At 41.7% G+C, this 20,569-nt stretch overlaps 1 protein-coding gene across 3 annotated transcripts; it reads right to left on the bottom strand.

Moving 5' to 3' along the window:
* Positions 1-580: 580 nt before the first annotated feature.
* MBD3 (methyl-CpG binding domain protein 3) lies at positions 581-19,438 on the bottom strand. 3 transcript variants are annotated; one of them, XM_014074106.2, is made up of 7 exons: positions 19,301-19,438; positions 11,996-12,155; positions 8,718-8,855; positions 6,520-6,610; positions 5,132-5,309; positions 3,078-3,263; positions 581-2,443 (listed from the first exon to the last, which is right to left on the bottom strand). In XM_014074106.2, exons 1-6 carry the CDS (start codon positions 19,360-19,362, stop codon positions 3,083-3,085), a joined length of 810 nt encoding a protein of 269 aa, XP_013929581.1. In that variant the 5' UTR covers positions 19,363-19,438; the 3' UTR covers positions 581-2,443; positions 3,078-3,082. The 3 variants fall into 3 exon arrangements, with proteins under 3 accessions (XP_013929581.1, XP_013929578.1, XP_013929582.1); XM_014074103.2 differs by lacking the exon at positions 19,301-19,438 and adding an exon at positions 17,185-18,364; XM_014074107.2 differs by lacking the exon at positions 19,301-19,438 and adding an exon at positions 17,281-18,322.
* Positions 19,439-20,569: the final 1,131 nt, after the last annotated feature.

Here is a 20,569-nt window from a genome sequence, read left to right as displayed (position 1 = left end):
ACAGGTCCCTGCAGTTTTCTTTGCAAGTTTTTGAAAGCAGTTTGCCAAGTTTTTAAGTCTTTTTCTAAAGGTGAGAAAGGGACTGGCCCAGGGTCACCCAACTGGCTTTGTGACCATGGCCATGTTTTCCTGGTTTCTAGTCTGGTGCCTTAACCACCGAACCAAACTGGCTCTCTATTCTTTTTTTATTTACATTAAAAAAACAGCTAACTACAATTGTAATGTTGTCCTGTAAGGAAGAATCTGACCATTCGGGGTTCTAAAATACTCCCAAGTAGGGAATGAAAAGCTAAAGTTTCATTCTCTTGTTGTTTCCATGCAAATATTTAGTGGGTTTCCTTTACTCATAAAGATACAAATACTAAATTTCAACCGGTCATCTAATCTAATGACCAACATTACCTAACCCAGGAATTCTCTAGCACTCCTGCCTGCTTTGAACCTCTCATTATGACTGCTACATACTTTTTTTTTTAACTTCACCTCTTTTCCAAGTCTATGATTGGAAGTAACATTATTTGAGGAATTATGCTATTCATATTTCACTATATTTTCTCAAAAACATTAAATGCATGAAAAATTAAATGTATGAAAAACATTTTATTACAAAACTAATATTCCCCAACAAGACTGTACATTAAGATACTGTTACAATTAAGGTACATATCAGTGGTAAGGTGGCGACAGTGGTGATGAGTGTGTATTTGAAAGACAAAGAATTGAAGAATTTTCTAAATTCTTGTTAATGAACATCACACTATCAAATCATTGGTTAAAAAGGAAATAAATGCATCAATCTGGCTTGAGGATTCTGTGAAGACAGCCCGACTGCATTTCCTTTTCAACAGGGCTTTTATACAATTGCGTACTAGTTGCAGTTTCATCCTAGCACGACTTAAGCACGCAACATGATTTTGCAGCATAAAAAGCTTAAAGCAATAATTTATGACATTTCCTAGGAATTATATGCCAAGAGGTTTGCTTCACAAATAAGCAAAGAAAAGAAACCAAGCAGGGACTAACTCTTATGTGCATGCAAGAGCAGAAGAGAAATATACATGATGGATTTCAACCAATACTCAAAAATTGGAAAACAATTAAATAGAGACTACTGGACCAAAATCCTGAATTTCTTTTGTTTACAAATCCAAAATGAAAAGAGCTACTGTATATTGGGCCCAAGATCATATTTCTAACTTTGGGAATTAAAAAGGGAAGATACACCCCACATTTCCAAAATACATAAAATCTAATCAGGATTCAAGAAGAGGGTTTCCATCAGCCCTGGCTTTTTTTAAAAAAAAGAGTTGTAGTACTGTCATCTAATCCGGAAATTTAAAATCCGGCTCTGAAAATTTAGTATCGTGTTGATGACAGTTTATTTAGAGACAGTATGCATTAGGAAGCAAGCAAGAGCAAAGCTGGTATCATTTATGTTTCTAGTAACCCAATCCCAGCAGAGGTGGAATTCATTAAGGCAAATTCTGTGTCATTTACAACTAGCCTGCTTTATTTGCTTCTCCTCAACTATGTTAGCAATCTAATATTACTACTTCTGAAAAGCATTTAATTATATGAGACAAAGGAATCCCCCCTCCCTCAAAAGCAACCAATTCAATTATAAAACAAGAGGAGGTCAATAGTACTAAGTAATCCTTTCTTTCAAATAGTTGCAAAAAACTCACACAGCACCTTTTGGTTACACTTTCTCTGATTGGCTAATTATTGTCATCATTTAATATTCTTTCCACAATGGTTTGTGCTCATAAAACCCTGCATGAATTTTAGTTCTATGTCATATTATATTCATGCAGAAGAAGGGGATTTTGACCAAAACATGGATTTGTATAGCTTCGGGCGATCAATTTCCCAGTCCATATGGAAAGGCACGTTCTGTTGATGGGAGGTTTTTTTTTTAAGCAAATAAAATGAACCCATATTAAGCAATCAGATAAGAAAATGAAGATCACCACAGCAAGATTTTACAAGTGGAATAGTTTACCTATGCCACCAAAAATATTTTGTTATATGTGACTTCAAATATGTAGAGAAAACCTAAGAAGAATTTCTTCCTGGCATCTCTGGGCTAAACCAATTTGTTTAGGGCATGTACAGACACTATTAGAAGAGACTTGGGAAACCTGTTTCAACTGCTAGACTGGAAATGAGACAAAGGGATTATGTTCACAATTCGTGAATAACTTTTTTGATTCCTCTGTTGCCCTGTGATACTTTTTAAGAGAAAAATGAGAGGGCAGAGGAAAGAAAAAAACTGAGCTCAGCAAATTCTTCTCCAAACTACTCAGTCTGACTGGTCCCTTCAGCTTCTTGTGAACTGAAGCCAAACACGTTCACACACGCAGATACAGTTAGTGCACAGCATTCTGAAGATGCACTTGCCTCTGTGTTGACCAAGTGCAGGCTAGGTCTTGGAAAAAACACCCTGAAGGAAAAGAGACACTTGATCAGCTACAAAGCATGGAAGATATGGCTCCAAGAGGTACCGGGGATGGGGTGGGAGAGCGAGTAATAAGATTCCTAGCTTGGATAGGTGGTTGGGCTAGAGACCTCCAAAGCCCCCTCCAGCCCTATGATTCCATGATCATAATGGTGAAGAAGACCTTGCCATACAAGCATGCAGCAAGATCAAAACGGCTGCCTGTGACTATGGTGGGTTGTGAAATAATTTCTATGTTCAAGAAATGTTTTCCTGTTCTGAAGGTTCATGTGCACTTGCTATTCAATGTTCAGGAGAGGTCAAGGGTAGAGCCACTCCATTCAAAAAAACAGGCCAAGCCAACTTGGCTTCAGGACCAAGAACCTACCAATACATCTTAATCCCCACTTCAAGTCCCTTCTAGTTAAAATAGAAATGGAAGAAATATTTTGGAAAAGTATTTTCTTAAAATCTTGAAAAATGCTATCCTTCCACTGCAAATATTGAGCTTGGCAATAAATATAAAGAAATGTAGGATAAAGACACTTTGAAACTGATTCAAGGATTGGGAAAAACACCAACACGGCACTGCAAACCTCTGGGTGATGGGGAAAAGGTTATTAAAGTGGAACTGTGCTACCTGGACTATACATTCTCCATCTCCTGTACACGATCACCATCTTCCTCCTCCTCTTCCTCTTCTTCATTACTCTTTACTGCAGGAGTCTCACCATCCCTGGCTATCTCTTCCACGTGAGCAAGCATGTCGGCCATCAAGGCTTCCTCTAGCCTCTTCCTCACTTGCTGAACCAGCTCTTCTTGCTTCCTGGAGAGAGAGAAATAGATAAATAAATGCCCCCAGCACATGTTGCACCTATTCCTTTGTAGCATGCAGCAGATATAAGCGGAGAAACCCTGCTATTAGGGAAGAGGTAAATTGTCAAAGAATAACAGGGTCACTTTTATATCCCGTGTTTCATTTCAGTAATTCAAGGTTGAATAGGCAGTGCTTCCTTTCTTCATTTCTCCCCAACCACCATCTCGTGAGATTGGAATGAGAGCAAAGAGGCCAAAAAGCACAAAGGGAGCCTATGAATTTGTGCAGGTAATAATCTAGCTGTGGAGACTTGTGAGATTCATGAAAAGTGGGCAGTTGATCTAAAGAACTGCTGTAAGTTGTCAATAGTACAGACTTCCTTCTCACCATTGACGTGGGCTCTCTTTTGTATAAGGATGATACCCGAGTGTTGTGTTGGGGATTCTGTTCCCTACCAGTCAAAATCTCAGATCTGTCCATTCTGTTTCCTATTTGACTGGTGGGGGTGAAGTCAGCAAGTCATCCAGCTATTACATATGTATGCTGCAGAACAACAATGTAGGTTACAATGTAGGCCAGTGATGGCGAACCGTTCTTGCCTCAGGTGCCAAAAGCACATGTGTGTGTGTGTGCTATCGCGTATATGTGCCCACTCCCTTAAGCCCCTCTGCACCGTGCCCCCTGCGCATGCGTGCGTGACCCCCGCCCCCTCTGCCTGCGTGGAAGCCTTTCTTGGGAGCCTGGGGAGGGCAAAAATGGCCTCCCCCGCCCCTCTGGAGGCTTGTTTTCCAACTTCCAGTGGGCCCGATAGGCCCGTTTTTCACCCTCCCCAGGCTCCAGAGGCTTTTTACGAGCCTGGAGAGGGTGAAAAATGGCCCAACACGCAAACCAGAAGTTTAGGAACAGATTTCTAGGTTGCCTGTTGGTTGTTTTTTTGCCCTCCGGAGGCTTCAGTGAAGGCTCCGGAGGGCGAAAAATGGCCGAAAATCAAGGCTGAAAATCAGCTGGCCAGTGTGCACATGCAAGCTGGAGCTGACAGCGCAACACTTTGCGTGTCCTCAGATATGGCCACAGGTTTGCCATCACGGATGTAGGCTATTACACTGTGGCTACAAGCAGCTTCGTGCCTGCCATAGCACTTATCAGATTTCTTTCTGAGTCATGCAGTACGTGGTCAGAGCATACTGTTGCATTGCTAGATGACAGCATGTTTACTTGCCCTTAGCACTTAAAGAGAGTTCCTGCACTGTTTCCCAAATGCTGTTAGTGAGCGTGCTGGTCATAAATCCCGTACCAAAATGATGGGCGGGACGACCCCAATAAGTAGCTCGGTATTTGACAGCTTCAAAACTCATCGAATTTAGTAATCAATGCATTTTGACATGAAAATGCTGTCCCAGTATTTGTTTGTTTGGTACTCGGTGTGTTGCAATAGGAAAAGGAGGTCAGCTACGGAGAATGGACAAGAAGTCGGCCTTGCTGGAACTCATCGTGTTTTACTACTCGTCGCACCTCCTGGAACCAATTAACAATGAGGTACCATTGTAGAAGAAAAGATATCTCAATTGATCAAATTGTGGTCAGGCTGAAGTTGTGGTACTCTTGTGTGCTTTCTAGAACAGAGGGAGGACAGGAACTGGGCACAGAGATTATCTGCTCTTGCTGGAAACAACATCAAATATTTGTAGCCCTGCTTGTGAATTAGACTGAGGGAATGCTCAGGCTCCACTGTAGGTGATTAACGCACATATTACAACAATTTAATTATTTTTGAGGACAGAAACATAGATGCTTTTAATCATTTAACAAATTATGGCACTACGTAAAACACCAGGGGGAGAAATTCACCTCCTGCCCTGGGAGTCAGGTTTTACTACCTGATGTCTTCATCAGTCACCATGAAGGCTTTGCAGAGAGGTTGAGAAGTGTTCAGCCAGACCCCGGGATTTTTCTCAACAGCAGCAGAAAGCTGTCCAGTGATGGGCATTGTGCTGGTATGCAGGGCACTGGCAATGGCTGAAAGGAGTGTCTCATCAGTACATCCAGGTCCCACACCTAAAGAGGTACAGCACAATAACAGTTAATAAATGATTGTCTTTTTTTTTTTGCTAATACTATTACAAAATTCCTACTGATCAATACGATCATGTTTAAGGCGCAAATATACTCCTTGATAGCCTGATAGCAGTATCAGGCAATAGCTAGAGTGGTGAGCAGAAATTCAAATTTAAATCCCTATTCCACAGCTAAAGCTTCTTTAAGACTTTTTTTTTTTTTGGTAAAAAATTTCTTTGTCCTTTACTTCCTTTTAACCTCTTGGCCTAGAAATGCAACTAAGAGGGAAAGCCTTTCCTCCTTTACGGAAGGCAGAGCTAACAGTAAGAGGGCAGGATTAGCCTCCAAACAGTTAAGCCCTGTGCCTTCTAGGAGAAGAGATAGAATTAAGCTCTTTCCTGTGGTCTCCCTTTTCAGCAGATTGAAAATCAGCACGCTTCCCTTCCCTTGCTCTGTTTTGTTTTCCCGAGGATAAGGGGTGCAAAATGAGTATTTCATTTTATACATATCCCACCCAAATAGTGAGATTTAAAAAATGTATTTTGTATTTTTAACAAATAGTTCCAGCAGCTGATTATGATGAGACATCTAAGTGCAGAAAGGAAGGAAGCTGGCATCTGAAAGGATTGGATCACTTCTGAAATGGAGGCTAGGAAACAGCAATTTATATAGAAGGTGGGGCAGAAACCCTTCATGAGGCATTCCTGGGTGCTCTCTTGAGCTTGGCTGTTTGCTTGCAGACATTTGGGTAATGAAAAGGCCTAAAGAAAATAACCAACGTTCACAGAGCACCAAGGACCCTCATTTAAATCCTGAGCTACAAATATTGTCCTTTATTACAAACCTTTCGACACAATTCAAGGATTGGGAACGAGAGAGATTTAAAGCTTTCATTACTGAAATGAATATATGGACAGACATAAACATTAACCTCCTATGTGACATAATAGCTTATGAAAAGATAATTTACTCTTGCAGCTAGCAAGTGAAGATATATTTATGGCCTTGTGTTAAAAATGCTCTGTACATCTGACCTATCTGGACATTTATTTTTATGACCGGATCATTTATTTGAAAAAAATAATTATTTTTAACATAACATGAAATTTTTTTGATAGTGGAGAAGTGGAGTGTAAAATATTCCCAATGAAATAATCAGCTTTGTGATCCGAGGAACCTGGTCACAACCATCAGCAGTTGTTGAAATTACCTTGCAAACCCTTTGGAAGGTCCATTGTTTTCACCAGCTCCTCTGCAATGTCAAAGGCATTTAAGCCACTTAGTTTCTTTTCCCAGAAGAGCTAAAAAGAGAAATACAATGAATTTTTGTAAAAAAATAAAAATAAAGGGGGGGGGGAGAGACAGTGGGGAGGAAGGGGGAAGAAAAGTTATGAGTCTCCCGTTACACATCTTTAAGAAACCTGCAGTATGTCATTTTTCCATCTAATTCCAGTCTTCTCCAGTATGCATCCCTCCTAATGTTATTCAGCGTAAAAGCATTTTAACTCACTGTGGCTTTGAAGATCCTGAATGGCATATACATGATGCCCAGATCTCAGATTTATCATTTAAAACAGAGGTGGAGAATTATGGCCTTTTATAACTTGTGGAGTTCAGCTCCCATAATACATGAGCCAGCCATGCTGGCAAAAGAATTCTGGGAGTTGAAGTCCACAGGTCATAAAAAGGCCATAGTTCACCACCCCTAATCTAAAAAGACATGTTACAAAGGGTTTGGGGTAGGAAGCTAACTCAGGAACAAGTTCTTACAGTGACCAACTGTAATGCAGGCAAGCAAACAACTCAGAGAAGGGAAACAAACAACTGTCAGCTTGAGCAAATGGAAAGGCTCAGCTTCCATTTTTTACATTTCTGTAACTGATGGAACAGTTGCTGGTCAAGAGCTGAGGAAGGTAGAGTCTGGAGGATTTATGTTTTGGATTTCATCCCCCATCAGCACAAGCCCACCTGAATAATTATTGAAAATAATATAATCCAAGTTATCTGGAGGGTATCATGTTGTGAAACATTGGATTTTACCCTAATGGTGATTTTCCAGAAGAAAATAGACCAATCTTCCCACCCAATATATTCTTAAACCTCTATAAAAGGTGTATGCAAAAATTGTCAGTTTGTGAATTCAGCATTCCAGACATTCAAGAATGTTGTGTTTCCCTCTAGACTATAACACCTCTGGAGATGGGACGGGACATTTCAGTTATTTACAGAAGTAGCTTCTGAACTGGAAGTGGCTTCGGATCACTGCCTGAGCACCTATTTTGTCAAGAGCACCTTGAATCATTCACAATTTGGAGACAAATGGGATTTTTCTGAGTTTACTACAATGGCCCATCCCAGATTGATGAATTTTGCAGCTCTATTGGACACAGTATGCCAGGTATTTAATCTTCTGCATGCAACATATTTCCCCAAATATTTTAAACAAGATTGTATAATTTTTATTGAAGGTTTCACTTGAAGACTGGGTGAAGCTAGAATCATATACTGAATATAACTTCACCCATCATTCATACACACACATACATATATAGCTTTATTATTTTTACAAAGATCTCAAGGCAGCCAGTGACCATACCTAATACACCTTCCCCCTCCGATTTTTCTAAGTGCAACAATCCTATGACGTGAGTTGGGCTGTGACTGGCCCAAGGTCACCCAACTGACTTTCATGATTAAAGCGGAACTTGAAGTCAACGTCTCTTGCTTTCTAGCCTGATGCCTTAACCACTAGACCAAACGTGATAGAGGGTATCAAGGATTTTCCCCTTTTAAACTCTACTCAAAATACCAAACTATGCAAAATGGGCCAACAGTGGCCCCATCCACTTGGGAGAAGGTGCTGTGTAAGTATAGCTAGCGACTTGCATGCAGCTCCAAGGTCTACAAGTTTCAGATTTTACTTCAGATTAATCTGAAAAGGGAGAAAGTTATCAGTGTAAGCAATTTTTTCCTGCCTCAGCTAGGTTCTTTCATGCAACCCTTGGTTATGGGATATACTTGGAAATAATCTAAAGCTCATGAAGTGCTAATAAAATGAAACTTCTCAATTCAGAAATGTTAATTTCAAGTTCAGAGCTAATCTAAAATTGCTACAGATTGGAGGAGTAGGCTGGCAATTTATATTCCTAGCAAACATTCTTGGAACATGTGGCTAACCACTACTGAAATAAGATGCTGGATTAGGAAGATTTAACAGGAGTCTTTTTACGATATTACAATAACTTAGTGTGGTATAATGGAGAAAGCAGACTGACTTCAAAGCAGAGATCAAGGTTCATATTGATGCTCAGCCTTGATTAGGCCTCTGCTTCTCAACCTAGTGTTCTATGAGATCATTTGGAAAATACTTCAAAGCAAACCTCCCACCTCTCAATCACACCCCCTTACCTGTCGAGGTTGGTCAACTGCTTTTTGGGGGTCAGTCTTCACTTTATTGCTGGGATGATTTGTGATCTTAGTGACTGGTTGCTTAAAAATTGAAGCGGTCTGCCTCACAGGAAGTGTGGTGTTTAGATCAGGTTTACCCTAAAGATTTGAGAGGATAGGAAGTGAGCAATATTTTTTAAAAAATCATTCCAAAATTAAACTAAGATTCCAGCTCCCAGAGTTTGTGGCGATGCAAAAATGTTTTGAATCAAATTGTTTCTAATCCGAAATACCCTGTTTCAAATGAGAATCAGCTGTGAATAGGCTGTGCGTTTTTAGCCAGAAAGAGTTATGTTCTAAGGGCAAAAATTTGATTTTGAGTTGAAACAGTTTCAAAATGGTTCAAACTGACAATTTTGCAATTGAAGTGGTTTGATTCTAAACATTTTCAAGACTCCTAAAACTTAAAGGTCTACTGGAAGTTACCGAAAATAAGTCTTTATAAATTTCAGATTTTTTAAAGATACATGACAAGGAAAATAACCCTTTCCTTATGTTATGTTTCTGGAGAAATCACTCAAAAGAAACTTTTTTTGTGTGGCTACAATGAATTTTCTCCATTGGCAGCAATACAGAATTTTCTTGTCAGGAATTTAACAGAAGGAAAGAGTTGCTTTCCCTTCATATCTATCTTGATCATGAACTATCAGTTTTTCCTCCCAACACCATACAGCTTTTTAAAGAGTATACAGAATGCTCTTTAACCCATCTTAGTTCAAAGCCTTAGACCAACAGCTTGTCTTCATATAAGACAACTTTAGGAGTCCAAGTATGTGTGTGTAGTAAGCCATATCAACATTTTGATGTACTTTAGTGATAAAAAGCTACAAATTAGTACAGGTAGTCCTCAACTGAAAACCATTTGTTTAGTGACCATTCAAGTTATAACAGCACAGAAAAAAGTAACTTATGCCCATTTTTTATACTTTACGGCTGTTACAGCATTCCCATTGTCACATGCTAATTTTTTTTATTTCAGTAAGCTTTTGAGCTCTAGGGTGATTATAAGCAGTTATCTGTTTTTGTTACTGCCATTATAATGATGATTTTTGGTGCAGGTTTTTAAAATAATTTTAATTGATCAGATTTTCTGTATCAGAGTTTGCTTGTATACACCACACAGGTGGGAGAGCTATAGAAAGTGCTAAATAAACTTTAAAAAAATAAATAATAGGAACCTTAATTCACAATATCAAGGCTGACTCAACCTTCCATCCTTCCGAGGTGGGTAAAATGAGGACCCAGATTGTTGGGGGCAGTAGGCTGATTTTGTAAACTGCTTAGAGAGGGCTGTAAAGCACTGTGAAGCGGAATATAATTCTAAGTGCAATTTCAATATCTGAAGGCAACAAAGTTTAATGCAGTTAATTAAGTCTACAAGTGGCACATTCATGTCTATGAAAAACAACAGTGTACAGACAATGTAGTTTGATTTATGATTGCGGGCAAAGTCTGCCCTCTTAGACAAGGAGGGAAAAGCTCTACCTTAGAGGTGGCATTTATTTAAGGGTACAGAGGATTCTAGGTTCAATTTCAATTAACAGCTAATGTTACTTCTATTCTGGGAATACACGTCATAAAATAGTAACTTGGCCAGGAATAGTAAATTACAAAAAAAATATCTAAAAATGGAGTTCCCCAATTCATCCCCTTTTGTTCGTAGGTTGTTATGTTTTTAAGATCATTTATTTTGCTTCCAATGAGGATTCATGGCAAACTAGATCTCTCTGAAGGAGCAAATAGCGAGATCAGCAGCCAGACATTTCTAACCAGCCAAGTTTCTCTGGATAAAGGAGAGTATGAGACATTCCCATGTGCATTCTCGACAATCACTCCTCATAAGTAAACTAATGGCTTGTGAGTTGAACAGCTGAGAATCAAGGGATTCCACCAAGTTCAGAGCCACAATGTAGTCTTATGGACACAAAGTTTTGCCGAATCTCATTTCCTAATCATTTTTGTAAATGCCATAATGGATAATCTTTCAAAGATGTTTTGGAAGAGGAACAGGTTTTACCAGACTGAGTTGGATTTTAGATTTAAAAATGACAGGTTATAAGAATATGGAAAAAGATGTTGCACTAGGTATACAAATGAAACTGACTGCTATTCTTAACAATTAAAAGGGATATAGAAATGGCAAACAAAAGAAAAACTTTCTTATGTTGGGTTTACAAAAGAGACCTGTTAAAATTCTTAAGGATTCAGTGAAAAAAGACAAAGAAAAATGAAAAGTAAACAAGCTCTAGGACACTTGAAGGGATTAAAGACCAAATTTATTAAAAGAAAAAAGGGTATACAGTAGGTTTATTTGATCAAGATTAAAATAGATATGTTGTCATATCTATTTTCTGGTAACCCTTAATGGACTTTTGATGACTAGGACTGAATGACGAAGTTTTAAGGATTTATTTATAGATAAAAGAGATGAAGGGATTGTTGTATTTTAGGAGAAAGTGGTTGTTAAAATTCTTTATAATTGTTGTGACAAAAAACAAAGGATTTCTTTATAATTCTTTTCTTTTTCTCTGCTTTATTCTGTCTGTCTGTCTACCTTCTTAACTGCCCATCTCCCTCATAGAGGGGCTCTGGGTGATATACAATTTAATCAGTATAATAAAACATTAAAAACCAAATAATTAAAAATTATTAAAAAGAGTTCCAAGATGGGGAAAGGAGTTAATACAGGAGGGTTGTTACCTCAAGGGGCCAACCAGCCCCATGTCTATATCCCCCCATGCAAGGCTACACAGCCAGGTTTTGACCCCTTTGCAGAAGGCTAAGAGATTGGGGGCTTTCCTCACCTCTGAGGGCAGAGCAGAAAATATCCTCTTCCTTGACCTCACAGTTTTTCGCTCTATGTTCTTTTTGCAACTTTAATTTTTTCTAGTTTGTATTAATTTTTATCTGTTTAACTGTAATGCTTAATAAAATGCACACACATATAAAATAAGATAATTTGGTTCAACCAGACATTTTGCTTAGAATCAAGAATCTTGGATATGTTTTTGTCTCCCATTTGCAGAGATGCTACTTTAGAATTTTTAATGTGAAATTTATTTTAAACACTATCTGCTTCAAGTATAAGTTGTTAAAGAAAGAGCATTGACAAAAGTAAATACACTTAATAAGCCATATCACCGTGTGCATTCAGAGTTCAATTTTAATTCTCTCCCTATAGCCAACAGGACAATCAATTTTTTTAAAAAACAAAAGAGGGAAAAAAAGACCAGCCTCACCTTGGTTTGGCTTGAACAGTCATAGCGCATCCTTTGCCGGTTTTTGTTCACCTTGCTCATTAGCATCTTCCCTGTTCGGAAGTCAAACGTGCTCAGGTCCATGGAGTTACCCAAGTAGCGGGCCAGCTGAGGTTTGCTGCGGAATTTCTTCCCACTTGGACTGAGAAATGGACAGAATTTGGATGGGGAGGGGTGGAAAGAACAATAAATTTAGCTTTTGAACTCTGGGCAGCATGTGTTAGAATTATAGCCCAAATACAGCAATTAGTTTGGAGCTATTTGCACTTATCCCTGCAAAACCATAATGGCTTTGTTCTGGCAGTTAACAGACTCCTTCCCCTTCAATTCAGTAACTACAGATGCAACAAGGCTAACTAGCAGCAAGTCACTTTCATCATTGCTGAGGACACTGTGGACAGTATAATGCACATAGAAAAAAGGTCAATGGTGAACTTAAGCTTTGTAAAGATTAAGAGCTATAACTTAAAATTAAGAAAATACTGTACATGCTTTTCTACATATGAGACCTTTGCAACTGCTCAATACAAACAGAAATAATTCCGAAACTACCATTTTATCAGTATGATACAAACGTGTAAAAGAAAAGGCTTTAGACCATGGATATGAAGTCCTCCTGATTTAAGGCCTGTAAGTCATTTGTGAGGAAAATATCCCATGTGGATTATTATGCTTTTTTACTAAAAAAAAAAAAAAGTGAATTCAAAAAGCATTTCTGTTCCTCCATTGTTCAATCAAAGAGAAAAAAGCAGCTGCAAAGCAATGGAACCAATTCTCCACGCTTGCCTGTCTTAAAGGTATGCTGGCATTGTAAAGTTTTCCATGGTATCCTTCAGACTCTGTTTACAAAAAAAAAGCTGTCTGCTTTTCTTTCACTCCTTTATTTAGAGTGTTACTTGAAATTCACAGACTTTTGAGAACATACATGGGCTGCAGGGGGGGAAGAAAAGGGGAGAACTTAAAATGAATACATTGCAACCTATTCAAACTGGGTTGAACAGCCTCCAGATGTCTATTCTGCACAGACAACCTGGACTCTTTGTTCTTTTATATTCTGATTTGCAAGGGAAAATGTATCTTTGTCCCGGTTACATGCAAATTCATTTCCATCACCAATTATCTAGCTTCAGGAAAGCACACACAGACATTCATAGAACAAAAGGAAAAAAACAACAATTAAAACAAAAACAAAAGTGTAACATCAAGCAGTAGTTCTTGGAGCAAGTGGGTAAAATACAGCAGTAGTTTTCAAACTGTCTCCTTTCAGGGATCACCCTTTCTCACTGAGTCTAGGTATCCAGAATACTTTTACAAGGTAATATATGTCTATCAAGCCTTATTATTTGCATTCACACTCAGTCCTCATGGTCACTAAAATCTTTGCATAGCTGATTCCTACATCAGACAATAGTGAGAATATTCTTTTTTTCAGAAATAAAGCCCATCATTCCTTATTTTTTCACTGTCAAATGTTAAATATTGGGCATTATGCTTTAGTCCAATCTCTAAATTGCTCTCTTCAGAGGCTTCAGGTTGATTTTTAAAAAGCACAGGAGAGGAAATGGAATCATTTACTGTACTGAAAATATTAAGTGGTACAGAGATCTTCCATCACTAGAGTATAGCTTACCATAAAGGATTAGAGCCACTGCCTATCAGTTTCAATTGTTACGATAAGCAATGATACAACTGAGAATTATTGTGATTGGATATTCCAGGTTTACACTATCTATCAGGTTAAAGTTGTTTCTCATGTCCCTTGAAAGTTGGAGAAAGGATGCAAGTCATAAACCTCATTGAAAACTCAAAGGAATTGAAATGTCACAATATTTCCTTGATTAGAAAGCAAAACTTTTGTATGGGATATACATGTTTTCCCTTCTTGCTCTTGTTCACATACTTCATGACTATAACATGGTTCACTTTTACTTCTTTCCTCAGTGATTCCATGCCACAGCTCTTTCCTATTCACTGTTTCCTAACTGTAAGGTACAGGCAATCCTCAGCTTGCAACCACAATTGAGTCCCAAATTTCTGTCGCTGAGACAGTTGAGTGAATTTTGCCCTTTTTTACAACCTTTCTTAAGTGCATCACTGCAGTTGTTAAGCAAGTAACATGGTTAAGTGAATCTGACTTCACCACTGACTTTGCTTGTCCTAAAAGATTATCATATGACCCTGGGATCTTGCAACCATCATAAATATGAACCAATTGCCAAGTATCCGAATTTTGATCATGTGGATGCGGCAATGGTTGTAAATAAGAAAACAGTCATGTTATTTTTTTCAGTGCTACTGTAACTTTTAACTTGTCACTAAACAAATGGCTGCAAATCGAGGACTAGCTGTACTTCTTTTAAAAACAAATCCTAAACATTTCAGAAGCATCCCAGATATATTTCTTCAACTTAGTACTTATAATTATTGCTTACTCAACCAGGCCAGCTAACAGTGCAGATAAGGAACAGAAAGGAATAATTCTGACTGGTTCTAGTCATGCTTATCCTTAAATCCTGCTCCTACATAGAAGTGTGCATTTTGGTTTCTATTTCTACTTCAAAATCTTCTAAGCAGTCATGTCTCCATATCACATTTTGTCAGCTATTTTTGGGGCTTACTCTGTTACATTTTATTCCTGAAGTTGTACAATTATAAAAACCACTGGAGTTCCCCAAATCTTTCATCATGTGCATAATAATACTAATTGATTATTTGGGCACAGCACTAAAGCTTTGTTCTACACATCAATAAAAAATATACATATAACTAATAGACAACTGGCAGCCCATCAGCATTTTTAAAAAAGTTTAATTTACTGATGCCATCTGAAGATAGATGCTGTGTCACCAGTGCTACCCTTCTGTTAGCCCCCAAACCCGCGGATCTGAATGCTGAATGCTATGATGGGCAGATTGATCTTAGGGGTCATAAGTATTTAGTAGCAAACCGTCATGTAGTTGGTAAATAAAAACCAATTTACTGCAGCCCTGAATCCCACCTCTACAGCTTCTTGAATGAACAAGCACAAGTTGCCATCTCAGCCTTCTTCCATAAGGCTAGAAGGCTGAAGACTTTTTATGCATTGGCAGTCTGGCATAATATCATATATTATAACGCCATCAGCAGATTAGCACCCACAATGCAATTTGTTTAGTTCTTGCGTAGTGTGATTTGTAAACCCAGACTTATTTAACAAATCATGGTTAGTGAAATATAGTGAAACATAGTTACTAGTATCTTTATGCAAGAGATTGTATCTTCTCTTATTACTAGAAATACTTTGACTTATACTGTAAGAGATATGGGGGGGGGATGTTTTGTATCAGACAGGCTCACAGCTTCTACCAACTCATCTTCTGCAGTCTTTCTGTTTCCCATACACCCAACATAGAATATTGTGAGGACATCTTACAGATGTCTATGCAAGCAAGCTAAAGGAAACCAAGGTGGCAACTCAACAACAGTACTACTTCGTTATTTTTTTGCCTACACACATCCTTAAATGGCTAGGATCTTTTCTTGATTAACTTTCTACAATGTTTCTAGTTTACTGATATAGCAAAAAGAGAGCAGCTGGATAACCTACCATTCTGCAGATGGGGGTTTCCCCTCATTTGCAAAGAAACTCAGTTCTCTGGTTTCCTCCCTAAAAACTCTCTTGCACTTAGGATAGCACTTCTGACAGTTTAGTTATCATCCACTACTGATTCCAACTGAATTTAGACTCAACTAAATTTAAATGTATTTAAATCAAATTTAGATTATCAATCTGCCTTAGGCCTGAAAACCTGGCTGGTTGACTTTGGGATAGTTGTCCTTCTCTCAGCCCAACTCGCCTCACAGGATTGTTGTGTGACAAACAAGAAGAGGAAAGAGTATTACGTATGTTCACCACTTTTATTTACAAAAATGGTGGTGGTGGGAATCTAAAATCAACTCATGCATTCTCCACATGATGTTGCCCTGCCACATGACTCCAACAAATTTGATTTTTCTGTATTTTAAAGCCTTGTGTTCTCTCTGTGCCACTCTTTCACAAACCCAACAAATTGAACCAATTAATAAATATTAGAAAAACACAAGCAATATCGTCATCTCTGAAAGCACTTTTCAACAAGTTATTACTGCATCTGTGTTATATACCTACATCTCCGTTCTAAATTTTAAAGGCCCCTTGAGTTAAATTTTGTACCAAAAAATGAAATCTGAAATTAAGAATTTATTTATCACTTGAGATGGTGGGTAAACTCCATTTGGTTAATGTGGGGATGCTGTGGAAGACCAGCTGACCTGTGCAGAGCACCTTGAGAATCACTGCTCTGTTCAATAAAAGTCTATTTCTCTCCAGAGAACCCTACATTGATATATTTCAAAATGCAGATGCAAAGTCCCTGGAAAGGGGTGTCATATTTTCATAGCCCCAAAGACAACAAAAAGCAGACAGCAACTTAGCTCCTCCATCTTGAAATAACAGTGTAAACTTCCACAAGAATATCTTGCAATTGTAACAGGATTATAATTTCTTAGCATGAGGATACTAAGAGACAAACCTGCCCACAGTTCACTGGGGGAAATCACTCAAATGCTTCCCCTCTGGTATAATAGTAGTAATCTAAAATCAACTCTACTTGAGGAAATACACCAAGTGACTGGACTTTTAAGATCTGAAATTGTCATTTGTAGTTTACTCCACTGCTGACCGAGAGAAAGCCATTGGCAACACTCCTTTCAAGCGATTCTTTAGCTAAATCCAGAACAAGGAACGTCTGTAGCTTATATCAAACCTTTCAAAAATTTTAAAGATGCCATTCTCAGCCCTGAAATCTCTAGCACAACACACATGCAAAGGTTGGAAACAACCATTCATTCCTTTCCCATTTGACATGCAGAAACCAGTTTCCCCCTCCCCACAGAACTAGACTTTCCACAGTAGCTGCAAACAGGGGACAGGAAAGACCAGCTATATCTCCACCATGCAGAAAATGCAGACTGAGCAAACAGACTCCCCCTCTTTGTATGCATATATTTGCAATGACAGTCTTAAGAGCAGCCAGCATGTAAAGATAAAGATAGGTGGCGGCGGCCACAGCAGCCCCGTCACCCCCTCCATCTTCCTCCCTTCCCATCGCCAACCCTCCCTACCCAAGGCCCCTCCGCCGTGGCACATTCACCTATAATAATAGACATCACTCTTGCCAGCAGAGAGCCCCGATTTCCTGGTCACTTCTTCCCTTTTCCATCCCTGCGGGAGAGCTGAGCACTCCCACCTCTTCCGATCCATTGCTTCCACGATGCCTGGGTCTGGATCTGGATCGAGCCAGCCTCCTCCTCCTCCTCTGGCTCCTGCCTGCCGGCTTGCTCCAAGGTCCCTCCCAGCCAGGACTGCGGTGGTTTGCTTGCTGCTACTTGCTGGCTAGCTTCTGTTGCAGCTGGTGGCGACTGCAACCTCTACTCTGGCTTCCAGGGCCAAGCTCTTCCAAAGTGCCTCCCTCTGTTGGGACTGGAACGTTCAGTGGCTGTTCCTTTCAGTAGCTGTCAATCGCACCTCCCACCCTTCACTTCTGCCGCTGGATGGGGGCGCTGTTCCTTTTACCCGACCGCCGAGCTTCTTTGCTTACATCATCAGCTCTTCTCAGGAGCTGGCTTGCCTCCCGCTGCTGTCTCCCTCATTCATTCCTTTTGCTTTTTTTTCCCCTTACCACGCACGTGCGCCTCCCCTCCGCGGCTGTTCCATTCACTCATGTTCCTCCCGCCGTACGGAGGAATGAGGTAGATTGAGCGCAGGCAGCCGTTGGTGAAAAGCCAAAAGAAAAAAAAAAGTCCACTTCCCATCCCGCCAAATTAAAGAAAGAGCGCCCACATGGTATCCCTCCGCTTTGGCAAGAATATAGTTCCCCTCGAGAGATTTTTTTTTTTTAGCCACACATACGTGAACGGACGTTAATACAGGCACCTGCTGCCAAAAGAACTGACAGGGCTGAGGGGGGGTGGTGTTTCTTACTTATAAAACAGATACCGGTTATAATTCTGACGCTCACCGTCTCATTTCTCCTCACGGTGTGCCTCCCACTCTCTCCCACTGAACCCCGCAGCCAGACAGTTGCGTATGTCTGAACGTTGCCTCGCGCGCTCATCTCCGGCCACTTTCCCAACCGCCATCCTTTCTCTATGAAGCTTCTTCTGGATCCCCCGACGTTAGGCAAATCCCTGCGACCACTTCCCCAGAAGCAGCGCGGGCCCTGCAAGCCGCCGGGAGTTCCTGCCCGAAAAGGCGGCATCCAAACCCACACGGGGGGGTCCATACTCAAAACAATTCCCATCTGCCCGGCTTTTGCACTCTACACCGCACATCCTGGCTCCTCGAGGGAAGCTCTTCGCCCACCCTACCCCATCTGCCAACGGCCTCCGTTGCTCCCCATTGCCTGCCCTGGACCCCCCCCCCCCGGGCTTGCTTGGACAGGCCCCACGGGTCTCCCCTTCGCCCCCGCAGCTTCTCCCCACTTCCTCGCTTTCACCCCCTCTCACACACACGTGCCTTCAGCGCCTCCGCCCCCCAGCTCCTCTCACAGGCTGCCTCGCTTGCCCGCCCGCCTTCTCCCTCCTTCCCTCCCTCCCTCCCGCACCGGCCGTTCGTATTTATCGACGGACGTTTAATGGCATCTAACGTTCCACCACGCGCGGGGCGAAAGGGGCCGTTCGCCAAGGCCGCCGCCTCCCCGCTCAGCCCCCCCCCACCACCACCCCGGGGGCCCCAGCCCCTCTACCGTCAGCAAGGCCCTTCCCTCCCCGCCGGCAACCCGTCCTCTTCCTCCACCCCACGGCTCAAGCCCTCCCCGCTCTTCAAAACTCCCGCCCCACAGCGCGCGCGCGCCTAGCCGACCCCGCTCTCTTCGGCAACCCCCACGGGCGGCGGTGCGGGGACCTCCGCGGGTGACCCGAGGCCGCCCCCCGGGCCCGTTCCCCACGCTTCCCCTTCCCTGTGTCTCCCGGGGCTGCCGGAGCCGCCCACCTCTATCCCCGGAGTCGCCCTCCAAGGGCCGAAGAGCGTCCATTTCCCGCATCGCCTCGACGCACCTAAACATCCCTCCCCCACCGGCGCGCCCCCTCCTCAGCCCGCCCCAGGGTTCTCCGTGCGCCCGGACTTCCAGCAGGGCCCCTGCCTGCTCCGCCCCCGCTTCTAGCCTGCTGACCGGCACAGCTCGTGCCCTGAACCTTGTCCGTGGTTTCAGTCCGCCCCCCCCCCCCGTGGCGGATACACCCCTTCCCCAGGCTCCCCTTTGCGCTCACCCCAAAGGAAGGCAGCGCGGGCTCCCTTTCGGACCCCCGGGTGCCCCCGGCGCCTTGGCCATCTTCCTCTTCCCCGGGCGGTGCAGCGGGCGCCACGTGGTCCCAAAGCCCAGGACCCCCGCTCCTTTCGACCCCAGAAGCCCCGCCCCGCCGGGCCAGCCCGCAGGGGACGGAGGCGGGAGGGGGGGGCTCGAACACGTGAAAGGCGCCTCGGCTTCACCCCCCGCGGCCTTTGGGCGCCGGATTCCAGCTCCCTCCTTTCCTCCCTCAGCGCCTGTGACCCTTGCTTGGGATCCGTCGCGCTTGTTTCCCCCTTTTTTATGTGCCTTTAAATGAGGATACGCGCTCAACAGGTGAGGCCTGCTGCAACGCTTCCTTCGCAAACCGCTGCCCACGATCTTTTCTCTGCATCATCTACGCAGGCCCGGGTTTTCCTATGACTCGTCTCCTGGGCCTCAAGATATTTGGTGCTTCCCAATTTATATGAACCGTGACATTATGAAAAAAAATTACAAATTGGTTTGTGTGTGTTAGCAGCCTGAACAATTTCAAGGGGTTTATTTTCAAAAACAACACCGTTCCTCGCCAGCAGGTTAACCGTCTTAGGAACACAAAAGAGCAGAGCAAGTGCAAAAAGAACCAGTCATTTACATGTATACATTTTTTTTTGCTCACAGAAGCAGTCATGCTAGCTTACAATAAATCTAAAGTAACATGACACGATTAAAATCAGGTAACAATTGAAACCCTAGTGATAGTGACGCCTCTTGTCCCTAAATTCTAGGAGGGGGGGGATGCTTTTCCCTGGGGAGATCTTTCCATGTCTTTAGAACAGTGTTTCTCAACCTTGGGAACTTGAAGATGTCCGGACTTCAACTCCCAGAATTCCCCAGCCAGCGAATGCTGGCTGGGGAATTCTGGGAGTTGAAGTCCTGACATCTTCAAGTGGCCAAGGTTGAGAAACACTGCTTTAGAAGATGCACAATCCCCAAATAGTTGAACTGGCTGGGAGAATTCAATAGAACCTCTCCTAAAAATCTCATTAATTAGGCAACTTCATTATGGACAATATACTGAAACCAGGCTTGAGCTGGAAGCTGCAAATTCCCCAAATTCCCCTGGAAGCTGCAAATTCCCCCAGCCTTTATTTTAAAAAAAATGGTCATGATTTCTTACACAATCAGTGGATGGACAATGAATTGTAGCAGGGTGACAAACAAATGTGCCAGACAATGCATACTAAATAGAATGACCAGAAGATGTCATCAG

Source organism: Thamnophis sirtalis, unplaced genomic scaffold (assembly GCF_051295495.1).
Source record: "Thamnophis sirtalis isolate CommonGarterSnake01/CBP01778 unplaced genomic scaffold, rThaSir2_p1.2 scaffold_1, whole genome shotgun sequence".
NCBI classification, from domain to species: domain Eukaryota; kingdom Metazoa; phylum Chordata; class Lepidosauria; order Squamata; family Natricidae; genus Thamnophis; species Thamnophis sirtalis.
This window is presented reverse-complemented; position numbering and strand designations above follow the sequence as displayed.